We start from the raw sequence: 18,593 nt of genomic DNA on the forward strand, positions 1-18,593 counted from the left end.
GTCTCCTTCCTATCGGAAGGATGTCATGAAACCTGAAAGGGTTCAGGAAGGATTTCCAAGGATGTTGCCAGGGTTGGAGGATTTGAGCTATAGCAAGAGGCTGAACAAGTTGGGGCTGTTTTCCCTGGAGCATCGGAGGCTGAGGGGTGACCTGAAAGAGATTTATAAAATCATGAGGGGCCTGGATGGGATAAATAGACAAGGTCGTTTCCCTGGGGTCGGGGAGTCCAGAACTAGAGGGCATACCATTAGGGTAATAGCAGAAAGATATAAAACCGACTAAAGGGGCAACTTTTTCACACAGAGGGTGGTGCACGTATGGAATGAACTGCCAGAGGAAGTGGTGGAGGCTGTTACATTACAGCATTTAAAAAGGCAAGTGGATGCGTATATGAATAAGAAGAGTTTAGAGGGATAGGGGCCAAGTGCTGACAAATGAGACTAGATTAGGTTGAATATCTGGTCAGCATGGACGAGTTGGACCAAAGGATCTGTTTCCGTGCTGTACATCTCTAGGACTCTATGACTCTAACTGCGCACCCACGGCAGATACACTTACCTCACTGACAATGCATAGAACGTCAGCCCATCATGACTCTTTCTCAGAAGGTAACTCCCATCCTTCCCATTGGAAAGGAGAATGGCCTCAGCAGCGTGTCGAGAGAGATCGTAGTGGTACCAACTGGTAAAAGAGAGTGACAGAACATCCTCATTACAGATCAGACAAGTTGGGAACATCAAGTGCACATTTCCCTCATAATCATCAATAAACAAAGTGAACCTCTCCAAAATCCTGGACTGAGTGAACTCACTAACAGAAGATTAATAGGGACATTACTCATATTTTGCTGTGCAAAGCTTCAACCAACTACATGATGGTCACAGACAAAGTTGGCAGTTCAGTTTACAGCTCCAGAATTTTAGGAAGGTTGTTTTTATTAGGAATGTGAGATTTCCTGGCAAGTCCCAGTGTATATTACCCATCCTTCCTTGGTAAGATGGTTGCAAGATGTCTTCTTGAATGGCTACATTCCAAGACTTTATGATGCGAGTACCCACAGCGTAGATGAGGGTAATGCAGGATTTTCACTCAGTGGCAGTGATGGAGCAGTGACAATGATTCTTATCAGCAAAGCCTATATCCCAGGGAACGAAAAGAAGAAACATATTTTTCGTCCCCCTTACACATTGCTGATCAAGTGAAAATGTTTCCACAACCAGTTTTATTTACTGCTTAAAAATTTGCCTTAACTTTATCACACACTTAATATAGGAAAATGTCCCAAAACTTGCTTTATGGAAAGATCATCAGACAAAGAATTAGATCACGTCAAAGAGGGTGGGGGTCAGTGTGGGAAGGGGTAAAAAAGAAAATTCAAACATCATAGCTATTGCTTTTCCAAATTCCATTAGAGGCCATTATTGGAATAACTTTCCTTTCCACATCACTGACAATTAATATATTCTTAAAATTCAATGCATTTGTCAATAGATTGTGTTTATTACCTTGTGGTTAGGGTTTACTTTGTGGTTTTAAAGATACTTACCCTCTCAATGCTGCCTACCTCACCCTCAAAGCTTTGCCAGTAATCACCAAAAATCATGCGGTTGCCTGAGTTCTGGTCTGAGGATCTATTTGGCTATTTCATCATTCACCATCTGGTCAGTTCTGAACTGAGTATAACCAGAGAGTTGGCTGATACAGCAGTCTAAAGTCAACTCATTCATTCCCATCCATTTAACCAATAATCAGCCCAACTTACTGCAGTAAAGCAAAACAAAATTTGTACAGCACCTTTAACAATAGCAAAGCATGAGGATGGTGGTGGATACACAGAGTCGAACCGAAATACATTTGGAAGGCTGGGTTGGAGGAGAGAATGAGGAGAAATACTTATGAATCACTCATTATATCATCTATTGATCATGTATTGAGAGGTTTTCAGTCTAATTGGTCAGTTGCACTTGTACTTTTTTTTGTTATTTTTCCTTTTTAATCAAAATAAAAACAAAGTTCTTGTACTATTATCTGTAAATGCTGGCAGCTCCGATGGATTATTTCCACAATTCCACTTCTCACCAACTTGTGTTAATAAAACAGCTCCTGGCACTTTACTGGAGCAACACATGAACAAAACCTGGTGCCATGATGCATGGGCGATATTCACTTGGTCCATTTAAGACAAGATTCTAAAGTGGGCGGGGGGGAGTGGAGAGGTTTCGAAATTGGAGTCACCGGATTCGGATAGGACCAAAGGTGGAGCAGCGGAGTTCAGGGACACACAGATCTTGGAGAGCTGTGGGGCTGGAGGGAAGAGGGGTTTGCAAACAAGGGTAAGAACGTTAAACATGAGGCATTGCAGAAGCCAACATAGTTCAGAGAGCACTAAGGGGTGATGGCTGAAGGGCACTTGATGTTGCTGGATTCCGAACAGCAACAACATTCCAATAATTCAGTCGATACACATGGATCAAACTTTCATTTTGTTCCTTGCAGCACCACTAATAGTCTCTAAAGGAGTCTTAGAACATAGAACATAGAATATAAAACACTACAGCGCAGAACAGGCTCTTCGGCCCTCAATGTTGCGCCGACCTGTGAACTATTCTCAGCTCGTCCCCCTACACTATCCCATCATCATCCATGTGCTTATCTAAGGATTATTTAAATCTCCCTAATGTGGCTGAGTTGACTACATTAGCAGGTAGGGCATTTCACGCCCTTACCACTCTCTGCATAAAGAACCTGCCTCTGCCATCTGTCTTAAATCTATCACCCCTCAATTTGTCGTTATGCCCCCTCGTACACGCTGACATCATCCTAGGAAAAAGGCTTTCACTGTCTACCCTATAAAATCCTCTTGTATGTATCTTCTCACCCTTCCTGTTCCCACACCATCTTCCTCTCTGCTCAAATTGTTAAATTGCTCCTCAGTTTAATGAGGCTCCCCGTGTGATAGACAGTCACAGATTATTAAGCACATGACAGTAGCTGTTACTGAAAGGAATTAAACACACAACTAACAAATGCCCTGATAGAATATTTCAAAGTGGTCTCAATGGTCAGATGTCCCCACTTGCTTTGCTTCTGTCAGAGAGTTAATGCGGAGAAAAGGGAAGTTGATTCTAGTTTGAGCAAAAAGACATTTCGGAAACGGAAAGACAAAGATTACTGAAGTTTCAGGATGATGTCAAACAGTTTAGATCAAGAGAAAGTTTAGATCGAGATCAGTGATAGTGTCAGAAGGCTCCTCAGTAACTGAAAGTGTTGAGAATCAGTTGCCTCCCAGCATCTCCCTTAACTCCTCCATCGTGGCTAAATTCTTAGATTGTGAATCTGACAGACTGTACTGCATTTCTCCAACTAAATAATGAGACAGCTCAAGCTCCTTGTTCCGACCCTGCACTCAGCCTCCATTCAGTAGGTACTGATTCCTTTCTCCTCCTGGACACAGTCTGACATTAAACCAGTATATTCACTGTTTTTTGTCATATGTAACCCCAGGATGAGGTCCAGACCACATATCCACATCAATGCTCAGATAAACAGTTTCACCCTCCATTACATTGACCAGTTTTATCTGTGTCTCAATTCATCCATTGCTGAAACTCTCATCCATATCTGTGATACCTTTACATGTGAATATTCCAACCTGTTCCTGCTGGTCTCCCACTTTCTGTCCCTTGTAAACTCAGCGTTGTCCAAAACACTGCTCCTCATGCCCCATCTCGCATAAAATCCTGTTCAACCAGTGTCCTTCATACAATGACCTACATTGGGTCAAGGTTAAACAGCTAGGAGAAAGTGAGGACTGCAGATGCTGGAGATCAGAGCTGAAAAATGTGTTGCTGGAAAAGCGCAGCAGGTCAAGGCAGCATCCAAGGAGCAGGAGAATCGACGTTTCGGGCGAAGGGCTTATGCCCGAAACATCGATTCTCCTGCTCCTTGGATGCTGCCTGACCTGCTGCACTTTTCCAGCAACACATTTTTCAGCTCAAGGTTAAACAGCAGCAATTTTAAAATTCTTACCCTTGTTTTCAAGTATCTCTATCACCCTATCTCTGTAATTCCCTCCAGCCTCACCCATTTCCTCAGCTCTCTGAACTTCTCCAATGATAGCCTCCTGTACATCCCCAATTCAGCCCTAAACTCTGGAATGCTCTCACTATTCCTCTCTGCTTCTTTACCCATCTCTCCTCTTTGAAGATGCTCCTCAAATTCTACTTTGTTCACCAAGCCCTCAACCATCATTCCTCCTATCACTTGTGTGATTTGTATCTAACTTTACAATTTAGGACATTTCATTTTTCAATTGCTCTTTTGATAGTATTGCATTTGAGTATTGCTGAAAAAAAAATCACATTTTGTCACGGGTGTTTGGTTTTGTACACGTTAGCACCATTGTATTGGCATTCTTGTGAATTGTCCTGATGAGTACAAGATAAAAGTCTTTGACAAAATATGCCTTTTCTCAGCAATGCACATTTTATGATATTTCAGGCCCTATTTAAATACAACTTATTGATGTGAAGTAATCAAAACTATGAAGGCCCACACAGCCCACACGTATATTAGAATAAACAAACCTTGTGGGCAGGGTGGCATGACATGGTGTTGCCTTGAGAGATGACTTCATGAGGACATCTCAGCTCAAGGACTAGCAAAACAATGGGAAATGGTCCTTGGAGCTCTCTGGGAAACACTGTCAGAGCCCTTTCATTTCAAGGTTGCAAATTTCATCACCTTGGATTTTACAGAGGAAACTTGTTAAATTAATCACTTCATAGTTTAACTATAAATACACTAACTGTTTAAACTACATGTAGATTCACAAGGAAAGGCAGCTGGGCACTTTACGGCCTTCCAAACTCAATACCAAGTTCAACAATTTCAGATCATAACCACTGTCTCCATTTCACCGTGGCCAGGAGCAACCTGTCATGATTCTGTTATTCATCTTACATCTGCTGCTTTCCATCCAACCACAAACCTGCCCAGTCACCACCTCTCACTAGCTACTGTCCTTGTACAACTGTCATATTTTCCCATTCTAATCAAAGGTGACAGACTTTTAAAAAATCTGTTTTTCTTGCTCTCTCCACAATTGCTGGCAAATGGGACAAGGTTAATTTAGGATATCTGGTCAGCATGGATGAGTCAGACTTGAAGGGTCTATTTCTGTACTGTATGTCTCTATGACTCTATGCTGCCTGTCCTTCAGTGATTCACCAGCCCTTTCCTGGTTTAAATATTCTATATTTCCAAAACACAAGGCAAAGTAAGTCAGTAAAGTTACCATTGCCCCAGAGGGCCATAGCGCTGTTCTGGGATTAGAGAGATGACTGGTGGGGGCTAAGCCCTCAGGCAAGGGAGAGGTTGAGGAGGAAGGAACTTCATGGTAACCTCAGCCAGCGTGGGGATTGAAGCTATGCAATCAATATCACTCTGCAGCACAAACCAGCCGTCCAGCCAATTCATCTACCCGACCCCCACTGCATAGTAGCTGCTTGTAATCTAAGGTAATGCTGTTGAACAGTTGTACAATACTGTTGTTAGCTAGCAAGTCTTAAAGTTTGTTAGTTAAAAATCACTCGGTTCCTGAATCAGACAGAGATGATTCTTGGGAATCCACTAACAAGTACTTAGTGCAAAAGCCCACATGCTCACCAGATAATTCACACACCTCAACTGGATCTAAGACTGATCTGGTCTCACAGAATTTTAAAATGCTTTCCCCCTGTTCCCACTCTTTTGTTTCAATTCTTATCCTGGTGCAGTTGTGTTTCACTAGTCTTCATCCTCCTTTCTTCTGAAAGCTACTTCCTAAGTTTTTTTTAAAATTCACCTCATCAGTTAAATCATTATGCTGAAGCCAGTGACAGAAATTCACAAACTGTCATCTCACAAATTGCAGAAGTATTACTTTTCTGTCAGTTTGTATTATCTCTGATTCATAGGAATCTTTTGTAATATATGCCAGTCTGGAAAAATCACACAAAACGTTTCAGATGCTGTGTGTGCACTTCCAGTGAAAACTCCAAACTCCTGTGATCTTGTTACAAATTAGTTACAGCACTGTTTAGACCAATGGGATAATCAAATGTTTGTTGGATGGACATCAATGAAGAAGTTACTGGACACTGTTAACATCACAAAATAAGTATAAAGTGAAATCAATAGCATTACTTCTGCTAATAGCTGAGCCAGAGATTCCTCACTTACAGACCTGTTATTAGATATTTACATTTTTATTCCATATTTATGTTTTCCGCACTCACAGTCTCTGGATGCAGCTAAAGAAGATTACTTCTGTACTGAGTGCAGTTCTCTCTGGTTTACCAGCTCAGCTAATTCTTCCACCACTCCCAACGCAGAACTCAGGCATACTACAGAGATTCACCATTTGAGGATTTTTAAAGGATGGATAATTTGGCACAAAACTCTCGTTTTGGCACAAGACTCTCGTTCCTAAAGAAGGGCTTATGCCCGAAACGTCGATTCTCCTGTTCCTTGGATGCTGCCTGACCTGCTGCGCTTTTCCAGCAACACATTTTCAGCTCTGATCTCTAGCATCTGCAGACCTCACTTTTCTCCACAAAACTCTCTTCCCCTTAGTTGTCTTTAATCAACTCAACAAGAATCAACCTCACGTTTTCACATGAGGAGCATATACAGCAGAAAATGTCATGACAAGTACATTTACAATTCAGTTGTGCAAACTAATAAATAATTCAGCATAAAACCACCCTTTGTTTTAAATTCAGGACTTACTACCGAAGTCTCTTCGAATTCAATTTTAAACTTTCTCTGCACTATTTCCACATCTCACAGCCATGAACTACAAATGAAAACTAAATTAATACAGGAAAGGGGCATGGTCTGATCCAGCACCCAGAGGGAAAAGCCAGCAAAACAAATGTCATCAACAACCAAAAAATCCACAAGTTTAAAGTAAAAGCACGTGTAAAACAAGAAGAGGAATCTCCAATTTCTAGCTAAACTGATCGATTCAAGGCAAAATCATTCAGATCAATTTTAAAACCCAGGAGTAGAGCAGTACATTTTTACTGCCACAGATGGTTTGTGAGACTGTGTAACTGATCAGTGGAAACTGCAGTGAATTTTCACTGAGTTTAGAATCTTGGAATAGGATCAAGAAAGCACTGCACAATGACAAACTCATCAACCAGAACTGGTTCCTTTTCATTAATTCACAAGATATGGGCATCATTGGAAAAAAGAGAGTTTATTGTCCGTCACCAACCTTGGGAAGGTTTCTGTACATTCTTTTCTAAACTACTTTAGTGCAATTAAATAATCAAACTGGAAATAAATTTGCAACAAACATTTCCCCAGGTTATTCGTGACTATGATTATTTATAGCAAGTGGAGCAGGCGACTGGGTGGGGTGGTGTTGGGGGGAGCAGGGGGTGGGGGGGTGGTCGCTGATTATCACAAACGTCTGTTACCAACCTCAGATCAGAAGACTCCAACAGCTGGATTTGGTCGTACTATCGTCTAATCGTGTCTGTTCAGGCAAAACCTCAAGCAGATAAGATATGAAACAGGCAGAACTGGCCCCAAGCTCGTTGACTTGTACAATATGGTAACAGAAAGAGGAAGCTGATTGAATCATTTAAATACTACGTGATGAGACGAAGCAGAGAGTAGTGTGTGTGTGTGGCGAGGGGGAGGGATGGGGAGCTGGGAATGCTGGCTAGAGGAATGAGGCCTGTCACTTATGGAGCAAACCTTAAAAAGCTACAGCCTCCCCCCCACCGAGACCCCAACACTCCATTAGACCCAGTGGTTAAGAAATGACCTGGTAGAACACACAATTATGAAGAATTGTGGTCTGGTAAATGATGATTGGGATGTTTCCACTTGTCAGCAGTTTCATAATTCATAATGAACTCATAGGGCAAGGATTTTTATATTTGTTCACTCATGGGATGTGGGTCAGGATTTATTGCTCATAATCAAATGCAGTGAGGGATAAGGGGCTTGCTTAACTGCGACTGCTTGATTAGTACCATATCCACAAGCATCCACTCCCTCCAACAACGCTCTGCAGCAGCAGTGTGTACTCTCTATAAGACGCACTGCAGAAATGCACCGAAGATCCTCAGACAGCACCTTCCAAACCCACAACCATGTACATCTAGAAAGATAAGGGCAGCAGATATATGGGAACACCACCCCATGCAAATTCCGCTCCAAGCCACTCACCATCCTGACTTGGAAATATATCGCCGTTCCTTCAGTGTCACTGGGTCAGAATCCTGGAATTCCCTCTCTAAGGGCATTGTGGGTCTACCTACAGCACATGGATTGCAGCGGGTCAAGAAGGCAGCTCACCCCCACCTTCTCAAGGGGCAACTAGGGACGGGCAATAAATGCTGGGCCAGTGATGTCCAAATGCCATAAAAAAGTAAAAATGCAGTAGCTTTGCTCAGCCATTTCATGGGGCATTTCAAGCTGAAGCACATTGTTGGGGGTCAGGAGTCACATGGAGATCGGACCTGGTAAGGATGGCAAAATTCCTTCGCTAAAGCAAGATTAATGTCCCAGATGACCTTTCAATGACAATCCAGCAGCTTCGCAATGATCATTACCGGAGTAGCTTTTTATTTTCAGATTCTGGTGCGATTCAAAGACTTGTCTCAGATCAAGAGCCACTCCCTAAATTGGAAGCAGGGACCAGGGATTTTCCCAGTTCTTGTCTAATTGCTGGGGCCAACCTGTTCGATAGTGATCAGGAGCCAACAAGCAGCACTTTGGTGAGTTTATTTTTACTTTAGGCACCCTCGGAGCGCAAGCGTCCACTGGATCGAGGTTTGCTGTGGACTGGATCCCACTGTGAGGCGATAAGGTTTTGTCCTTTAGTTCCTCTTCTCCCTATGAGCTAACGATCACATGGGTGGGTGTGTCAGGATCATACGGGGCAGCAATGGGTGTGGAAGGCAAGTACAAGGGATTGGCTTTCAGAGACTACCCTGCCCTTACCTGTCATCCAGGGCAACTGTGCCCAGATTGGGGCAATTGGAGACCCCTCTACGCAAACCCAGGAGGCAGGTCACCCTGATTTCTACGTGAAGAAACTAATCATCTTTCTCACCTGCTGGCCAAGCAGGTAATCAGGAAAGTAGCACCTTGAGGCCCTAAAGTGACCACTAATTGTACGGTTAAGGGCCTTAACTGTTTGGTGGATCAAGCACTTACCTCTGGATCTTCTTGCTCAGCATGTTATAATAAGAGGAGGGGAACAGGTTTATGGGCGGCACAGTGGCACAGTGGTTAGCACTGCTGCCTCACAGCGCCAGAGACCCGGGTTCATTTCCCGCCCCAGGCAACTGTCTGTGTGGAGTTTGCACGTTCTCCCCGTGTCTGCGTGGGTTTCCTCCGGGTGCTCCAGTTTCCTCCCACAGTCCAAAAATGTGCAGGTCAGGTGAACTGGCCATGCTAAATTGCCCGCAGTGTTAGGTGAAGGGGTAAATGTAGAGGAATGGGTCTAGGTGGGTTGCTCTTCGGAGGGTCGGTGTGGATTAGTTGGGCCGAAGGGTCTGTTTCCACACTGTATGTAATCTAAGTAATCTTCTGTCCAGGACAACTCACCCCATAATTTCCCTTTTGGAGGCAGACATTCCACACAGTCAGTGGTTAGAATTCACAACTTCCATTTCTACGGTGTCTTTCATAACTTCCATTTCACAGAAAAAAAAGTCGGTCATTCAGGCCTTTTCAGCCTGTTCTGACATTGTAAGTCATGGCTGATTATGTGCATCAATGCCATACCCCTACTCTATCCTCATGTCACCTGACGTCATTCGAAAGCTACTGATCCCTGCTTTGATTGTCCTCAATGACTGAGCTTCCACATCCCTCTGGGACAGAGAATTTCTTTTGATTTGGTACTGGGTAATGAACCCGGCCGGGTCTTAGATTTGGAGGTAGGTGATAGTGACCACAATTTGGTTATGTTTACTTTAGTGATTGAAAAGGATAGATATATAGCGCAGGGCAAGAGTTATAGCTGGGGGAAAGGCAATTACGATGTAGTTAGGCAAGATTTAAGATACATAGGATGGGGAAGAAACTGCAGGGGATGGGCACAATTGAAATGTGGGGTTTGTTCAAGGAACAGCTACTGTGGGTCCTTGAGAAGTATATACCAGTCAAGCAGGGAGGAAGTTGTTGAGCGCGGGAGCCGTGGTTTACTAAGGGAGTTGAATCTCCTGTCAAGGGGAAGAAGGCTTATGTTAGGATGGGATGTGAAGGATCAGTTAGGGCGATTGAGAGTTCCAAGTTAGCCAGAGAAGACCTAAAGAGAAAGCTAAGAAGAGCAAGGAGAGGACATGAGAAGTCATTGGTAGATAGGATCAAGGAATACCCTAAGGCTTTCTGTAGGTATGTCAGGAATAACAGAATGACTAGAGTAAGGATTACAGTCAAGCAAGGATAGTAGTGGGAAGTTATGCATGGAGTCAGAGGAGATAGGGGAAGTGCTAAATGAATATTTTTTGTCAGCATTCACACTAGAAAAAGACAATGTTGTTGAGGAGAATACTGATGGGATTGACATTCACAAGGAGGAGGTATTAGCAATTCTGGAAAGTGTGAAAATAGATACGTCGCCTGGGCCAGATGGGATTTATCCTAGGATTCTCTGAGAAACCAGGGAGGAGATTGTAGAGTCTTTAGCTTTGATCTTTATGTCATTATCTACAGGAATAGTGCCAGAAGACTGGAGGATAGCAAATGTTGTTCCTTTGTTCAAGAAAGGGAGTAGAGACAACCCTGTGAGCCTTACTTTGATTGTGGGTAAAGTGATGGAAAAGGTTATAAGAGATAGGATTTATAATCATCTAGAAAGGAATAAGTTGTTTAGGAGATAGTCAACATGGCTTTGTGAAGGGTAGGTTGTGCCTCACAAACCTTATTGAGTTCTTTGAGAAGGTGACCAAACAAGGTGGATGAGGGTAAAGTGGTTGATGTGGTGTATATGGATTTCAGTAAGGCGTTTGATAAGGTTCCCCACGGTAGGCTATTGTACAAAATACGGAGGCATGGGATTGAGGGTGATTTAGTGGTTTAGATCAGAAGTTGGCTACCTGAAAGAAGACAAAGGGTGGTGGTTGACGGGAAATGTTCATCCTGGAGTTCAGTTACCAGTGGTGTACCACAAGGATCTGTTTTGGATCCACTGCTGTTTGTCATTTTTATAAATGACCTGGATGAGGGCATAGAAGGATGGATTAGTAAACTTGCGGATGACACTAAGGTTGGTGGAGTTGTGGATAGTGACGAAGGATGTTGTAGGCTACAGTGAGACATAGATAAGCTGCAGAGCTGGGCTGAGAGGTGGCAAATGGAGTTTAATGGGGAAAAGTGTGAGGTGATTCACTTTGGAAGGAGTAACAGGAATGCAGAGCCCTGGGCTAATGCTAAGATTCTTGGTAGTGTAGATGAGCAGAGAGATCTTGGTGTCAATAAACATAGATCCCTGAAAGTTGCCTCCCAGGTTGTTAGGAGAAAGTGAGGACTGCAGATGGTGGAGATCAGAATTGAGAGTGTGGTACTGGAAAAGCACAGCAGGTCAGGCAGCATCCGAGGAGCCGGAGAATCGACATTTTGGGCATAAGCCCTTCATCAGGATTCTGAAAAGTGCTCATGCCCGAAACATTGATTCTACTGCTTCTGACCTGCTGTACTCTTCCAGGACTGCAACCTCCACCCAGGTTGATAGGGTTGTTAAGAAAACATAGTGTGTTAGCTTTTATTAGTAGAGAGATTGAGTTTCGGAACCATGAGGTCATGTTGCAGCTGTACAAAACTCTGGTGTGGCAGCACTCAGAATATTGTGTACAGTTCTGGTCACCGCATTACAGGAAGGGTGTGGAAGCTTTGGAAAGGGTTCAAAGGTGATTTACTAGGATGTTGCCTGAGATGGAGGGAAGATCTTATGAGGGAAGTCTGAGGGACTTGAGGCTGTTTTCATAAGAGAGAAGAAGGTTGAGAGGTGACTTCATTGAGACATAGAAGATAATCAGAGGGTTAGGTAGGGTGGACAGGGAGAGCCTTTTTCCTCGGATGGCAATGGCTAGCACATAGCTCTAAATTGAGGCTTGATAGATATAGGGCAGATATCAGAGATCGTTTCTTTACTCAGAGTAGTACGGGTGTGGAACGCACTGCCTGCAACAGTAGTAGACTCGCCAACTTTAAGGACATTTAAATGGTCATTGGGTAGGCATATGGACGATAATGGAATAGTGTAGGTTAGATGGGCTTCAGATTGGTTCCACAGTTAGGCGCAACATCGAGGGCCGAAGGGCCTGTAATGTTCTGCGTTCTATGTTCTATGTCACTCTCAGTACAAGAGCAATCAGTGATAATAACTTGAAACAAGAAGGAATTAGATCTAGCCTTGGAAAGAAGAATTGTTAAAAGATATGGAAATCACGAGAGTGGAGCTGGTCCAGGCGACTCAGACAAAAATAAATACTGCCACAGGCTTGAAGTTTCATGCTTGCACATTCCACAATTCCATGCTGTGGTTTTTCCCTCCAAGACCCAGATTTAAATCCTTCTTTGGTAAATCTGATGATAATTCCTTCTCTCTTTACCGCTCTACCCCTCTCTCTCACTGACCATTAGGGTCCATTAATGTTGGGCAATTCTCAAATTGCCCAGAGTTTGGCAAACATCATTGAATCTTTAGAATTGCCAACTCTCTCCACAACTGCTCTGGAGCCACCAAGAATTAAAATCTGCAGGACACTGAATTCTCAGGAAGGTCAATGAGGCGAGAGACCAGTTGGTGAAACCTCCAGGAAGGCAGTTGGTAAGGCTAAGAGCATGTCACACAGCTGCAGGAAAGAGTAAAGCTGTAGTTGGTCTCTGCGAGAAGAGAAGTAACATTGATGCAACATGGAGCTAAACCAACCCTGACTAGAAGAGCACTCTCCACACCCGAACTGGTAACATTTACCTCAAAGGCTTGACGCTCCAACCCTTAAAAAGCACAATAATTACTTGGGGGGTAGATCCAAAAGAAGTGGATAATAAGAATAAGGCCAGATTAAATTGATATTTTAATTTGCATTATAAACTTTGTGCCAGTGTTAGGAGAAGAACTTAATAGTTATTTTTTCACTCAAACTAGCTCAGTCAATTGCAACAAAACGATTTCCTTCCTGCCACTCATTTAATCTTTTCAAAGCATTCAACTCAGATGTCTGAAGGCACTTGCCTCATGACCTGCCCTCATATTTCCTGACACCAGTAGCTATTGCCCCAATCTGAACTTGCTCTTTTGCAGTGCAGACAACTCGATATCTCCTCAAGAGAGACAGGGAATGTGTGCCATGGAACTGGAACAAGTTGCATTAAGACACGACTGACCCTGGATGGAAAGGCTCCAAGCTATTTCACTCTGACCCCCCGACACTGTGCCCAAGAAGTTAAAAACCACACAACACCAGGTTATAGTCCAACAGGTTTAATTGGAAGCACTAGCTTTCGGAGCGCTGCCCCTTCACCAGGTGGTTGTGTGATTTTTAATTTTGCACGCCCCAGTCCAACTCCGGCATCTCCAAACCCAAAAAAGACAGCCGAGTTCCATTTGGCAACAGACAGACTTTCCTTCAGTTTACACACTTTTGGAATATAGGTGTCAAAGATTTAAGTCAAGGAAAACAAAAAACAATGGATAAAAATTAAGGCACAAATCAGCTATATGCCCTCAGAATTATCTAAAGCGCTTCACAGCTCATGAAGTGCTTTTGAAATGTAAATCACATTTGAAACGTAGAAAACACAGGTAAATGTGCAGAGCAAGCTCCCACAAGCAGCAATGCAATAATGACCAGATTACTTGCTCTTATTGATATTGGCTGGAGGATAACTATCCGTTAGGTCACCACAAAGAACTCATTTTCACCCACCCTGCCCTCCCATTCAATCATAGCACCATGAGATTTTCCAGGTCCATCCAAGACTAGATGAGGCATCAGTTAAAAATCTCACTGGAAAGTAGCACCTCTGACAATGTGGCACTCCCTCAGCTTAGATTGTGCGCTCAGGTCTCTAAAACAGAGCTTGAACCTACAACTGACTGATTCTCATTGAGCACTCCCCACTGTACCAAAAAAATAACAAATGCTTCAGCAAAACCTTAATCGGTTATTGTGCGTCATGTCGTGGAGATAGTTTGCCAGTATACCTTTACCATCATTCTGATACCATCACTCTACTATAGAAAGACCTCATACCCCACCCTACCTCAGATAATTTGAAGCATGACATTTTACTGCAAGCATGCTCCTCTGTAGTAATTCGACGTTTCGGGCACAGGCCCTTCTTCAGGGCCTGTGCCCGAAACGTCGAATCTCCTGTTCCCTGGATGCTGCCTGACCTTCTGTGCTGTTCCAGCAATAAAGTTTCAACTTTGATCTCCAGCATCTGCAGACCTCACTTTCTCCTCTGTAGTAATTTCATAGTTCCACAAAAATGAGCAAAGGGGACAAGCTGAAGAGCAGATTCCATTACATTCAGTGAATAATGGTACAACTTTAAAAATCTTCATTTATGGGATCACGTGCATCACTGGCTAGCCCAGCAGCTATTGTCCATCTCTAATTGCCCAGAGGGCAGTTAAGAATCAATCACATTCTGGAGTCACACGTAGGCCAGACCAGGTGAGGACGGCAGTTTCCTTCCCCAAAGGACATTAGGGATCTGGATGCAAGTTTGCTCGCTGAGCTTGAAGGTTTGTTTTCAGACATTTCGTCACCATACCAGGTAACATCATCAGTGAGCCTCTGGTGAAGCACTGGTGGTATGGACCGCTTTTTATTTACATGTTTAGGTTTCCTTGTGTTGGTGACAGCATTTCCTGTGGTCATGTCATTTCCTGTTCTTTTTCTCAGGGAGTGGTAAATGGGATCCAAGTCAACGTGTTTGTTGATAGAGTTCCCGATGGAATGCCATGCTTCTAGGAATTTTCGTGCATGTCTCTGTTTGGCTTGTCCTAGGATGGATGTGTTGTCCCAGTCAAAATAGTGTACTTCCTCAACTGTATGTAAAGATACTAGTGAGAGAGGGTCATGTCTTTTTTTGGCTAGTTGGTGTTCATGTAACCTGGTGGCTAGTTTCCTGCCTGTTTGTCCAATGTACTGTTTGTTACCGTCCTTGCAAGGTAAATTACATTAATTTTGCTTGTTGTCGTCTCAAAACACGCGGGAACCAGATGGGTTTTTTCCCTGACAATGATCAATGGATTCATGATCATCATTAGGTTCTTCATTCCAGATTTTTTATTGAATTCAAATTCCACCATCAGCCATGGATTCAAACCCAGAACCCAGAACGTTATCCCCCATCTCTGGATTAATACACTAGACCATTGTGTCGCCAACTGACTTGCATACTGAGCATCAGATCATTAAATATAACTCCACACTTTGATACCTCCTCTGCCTTCATCTATGTTGGGTTTCAAGGTGGTAATATTGTCCCATTTACAAACATAGGAATTAGGAGATGTAGGCCACTCAGTCCCTCATATTTGTTCTGCTATTCAATAAGATCGTGACTGATCTGATGTGGCCTCAAATCCGCGTTTCCACCTAACTCTGATTCTCACATTAGTCAAAAAACAATTTAGGGGAGAGTGAGGACTGCAGATGCTGAAGATCAGAGTCGAGAGTGTGGTGCTGGAAAAGCACAGCAGGTCAGGCAGCATCCAAAGAGCAGAAGAATCAACGTTTCGGGCATAAGCCCTTCATCAGGAATGAGGCATGTAGCCCAATGGGGCTGAGAGATAAATTGGAGAGGGGTGGGTTTGGGGGGAAGGTAGCTGAAAGTGCGATAGGGAGATGAAGGTGGGGGTGAAAGTGATAGGTCAGAGAGGAGGGTGGAGCAGGTAGGTGGGAAGGAAGATGGACAGGTAGGACAGGTCAAAAGAGTGGTGCTGAGTTGCAAGGTTGGACTTGGCATAAGTTGGACTTGGCATAAGTTGGGGGGAGGAGAAATGAGGAAGCTGGGGAAATCATGGACCTGACAAGGCAGTTGCAGAGAGAATGGTCTCTCCAAAATGCTGATAGGGGTGGGGAGGGAAATATATCCCTGGTGGATGGGTCTGTTTGAGTGTGGCGGAAGTGGCGGAGGTTGATGCAATGTACCTGGAGGTTGGTGGGGTGGAAAGCGAGGACCAGGGAGGTTCTGTCCTTGTTTTGTTGGGAGGGGTGGGGTTCAAAGGTAGAAGTGCAGGAAGTGGAGGAGATGCACTTGAAGGCATTGTTGACCACGTGGGAGGGGAAATTGCAATCTTTGAATCAATTTAGCACAACTTAAAGAAAATTCAATGATCCTATTGGAGACAAAAGATCACACGAATGGCAAGAAGCAGTCAAATGTGTCATCTTGATTAGAGACAAAAAAAACTGTAGATGCTGGAATAATCTAGCATGAGTCCTGAAGGAGTTTCAAAAAAATAGACACGAGCATCAAAAGCTCTTGTTATTTTTCTTAACAAGAGACAAACAATCAAGTTTGCATGGGCAGATTCTCCCGAAATATATTAATGAAAACTCTACATTCATCAGGTTCAAGTTTGGCTATGTTTAAATTCCAGAGCTTTGTGGTAATCTCACTGGAATAGTAATCTAGTTGGTGCAGGCTAATGCCCAAATAACACAGTTTCAAATCCTACCACGGGAGCTGGCAGAATTTAAATTCAATGAATACATCCCCTGTTGTTTGCCATTTATATAAGATTAGATTCCCTACAGTGTGGAAACAGGCCCTTCGGCCCAACCAGTCCACACCGACCCTCAGAAGAGTAACTCACCCAGACCCATCTCCCTCAGACTAATGCACCTAACACTATGGGCAATTTACCATGGCCAATTCACCCGATTTAGAAAGCATGTTAGTAAGTTTGCAGATGACACCAAAATTGGTGGAATAGTGGACTGTGAAGGAGGTTTCTAAGACTACAAAGGGATGATGATCAATTGGGCCAATTGGCTGAGGAGTAGCAGACGGATTTTGTTTTGATAAATGCTAGGTATTACATTTTGGTCAAACAAACAAGGGCAGGACTTATATAGTTAATGATAGGGCCCTGGGTAGTGTTGTCAAACAGCGAGACCCAGGGGTTCAGATACATAATTCTTTGAAATTTACATCACAGGTAGACAGGGTGGTTAAGGTGTTTGGCACACTTGCCTTCATTGCTCAGACCATTGAGTGGAGGAGTTGGGACATCATGTTGTGGTTATACAGGACATTGGTGGAGCCTCTTCTGGAGAGCTGTGAGCAGTCCTGGTTACCCTGCTAGGTAAAAACAAGGACTGCAGATGCTGGAAAACAAATTCTAGATTAGAGTGGTGCTGGAAAAGCACAGCAGGTCAGGCAGCATCCGAGGAGCAGGAAAATCGACATTTCGGGCAAAAGCCCTTCATCAGGAATAGAGGCAGAGTGCCTGCAGGGTGCAGAGTTACCCTCCTGCAAGAAGGATATTATTAAATTGGAGAGGGTTCAGAAAAGATTTACCAGGATATTGGCAGGAATGGGGATGGTTTGAGTTATAAGGAAAGACTGGATAGACTGCGACCTTTTTCACAAGTGTAGCAGGTTGAGGAGTGGTTTATAAGATTGTGAGGGGCATACATAAGGTGAATAGCAAAGGTCTTTTCCCTGGATTGGGCAAGTGCAAAACTCAGGGGCATATTTTAAAGGCAAGAGGAGAAAGATTTAAAAGGGACCTGAGAGGCAACTTTTTCACACAGAGGTTGGCTCGTATTTGGGATGAACTGCCAGAGGAAGTGATAGATGCAGGTACGGTTACAACATTTAGAATACATTTGGACAGGTACATGAATTGGAAACATTTAAAGGGATATTCACCAAAAACAGGCAAATGAGCTTGATTAGTTTGGGAAGATTGGTCGGCACATACAAGTTGGGCTGAAGGGCCTGTTTCCATGCTGTGTGACTCTATGACTCTATCTGAAGTATAAAGTTAGCTAGCGAGTTATGGGAAGGTTTGTAGCTCAGGGTGAGGTTCTGGATGTAGGTTTGCTCGCTGAGCTGGGAGGTTCGTTTTCAGACGTTTTGTCACCATACTAGGTAACATCATCAGTGAGCCTCTGGTGAAGCACTGGTGTTAGTGACCCGCTTTGCATTTATGTATTTAGGTTTCCTAAACCCTACATCTAAACACTTAAATAGAAAGAGGGTCACTAACATGAGTGCTTCACCCGAGGCTCACTGACGATGTTATCTAGTATGGTGATGAAACATCTGAAAATGAACCTTCCAGCTCAGCTAGCAAACTTACACCCAGAATAAAGTTAGTCTCAGCAATGATGACAATGACAAATATTGTCAATTATCATGAAAACCCTGTATGGCTCATTAATGTCCTTTAGGAAAGTAAATGTGTCGTTTTTACCCAATTTGGTGACACCAAACCAACAGCAATATGGTTGACTCTTAACCACCTTCTGAAAGACACTAGAGATGTACAGCATGGAAACAGACCCTTCGGTCCAACCTGTCCATGCCGACCAGACATCCCAACCCA

General features: G+C 43.5%; 1 protein-coding gene across 4 annotated transcripts in view; it reads right to left on the bottom strand.

Moving 5' to 3' along the window:
• Positions 1-18,593, bottom strand: part of dapp1 (dual adaptor of phosphotyrosine and 3-phosphoinositides) — a 162,855-nt gene that overhangs the window by 14,699 nt on the left and 129,563 nt on the right. For all 4 annotated transcript variants that reach the window (XM_087979902.1, XM_087979901.1, XM_087979900.1 and 1 more), the window contains one exon: positions 560-682. In XM_087979902.1, coding sequence (XP_087836028.1) covers positions 560-682 — 123 coding nt within the window. The remainder of the gene's footprint in view (positions 1-559; positions 683-18,593) is intronic.

The sequence above is a fragment of the Chiloscyllium plagiosum genome, unplaced genomic scaffold (assembly GCF_037043375.1).
Source record: "Chiloscyllium plagiosum isolate Xiang-an unplaced genomic scaffold, Cpla_swu_hap1 HiC_scaffold_36, whole genome shotgun sequence".
NCBI lineage: Eukaryota > Metazoa > Chordata > Chondrichthyes > Orectolobiformes > Hemiscylliidae > Chiloscyllium > Chiloscyllium plagiosum.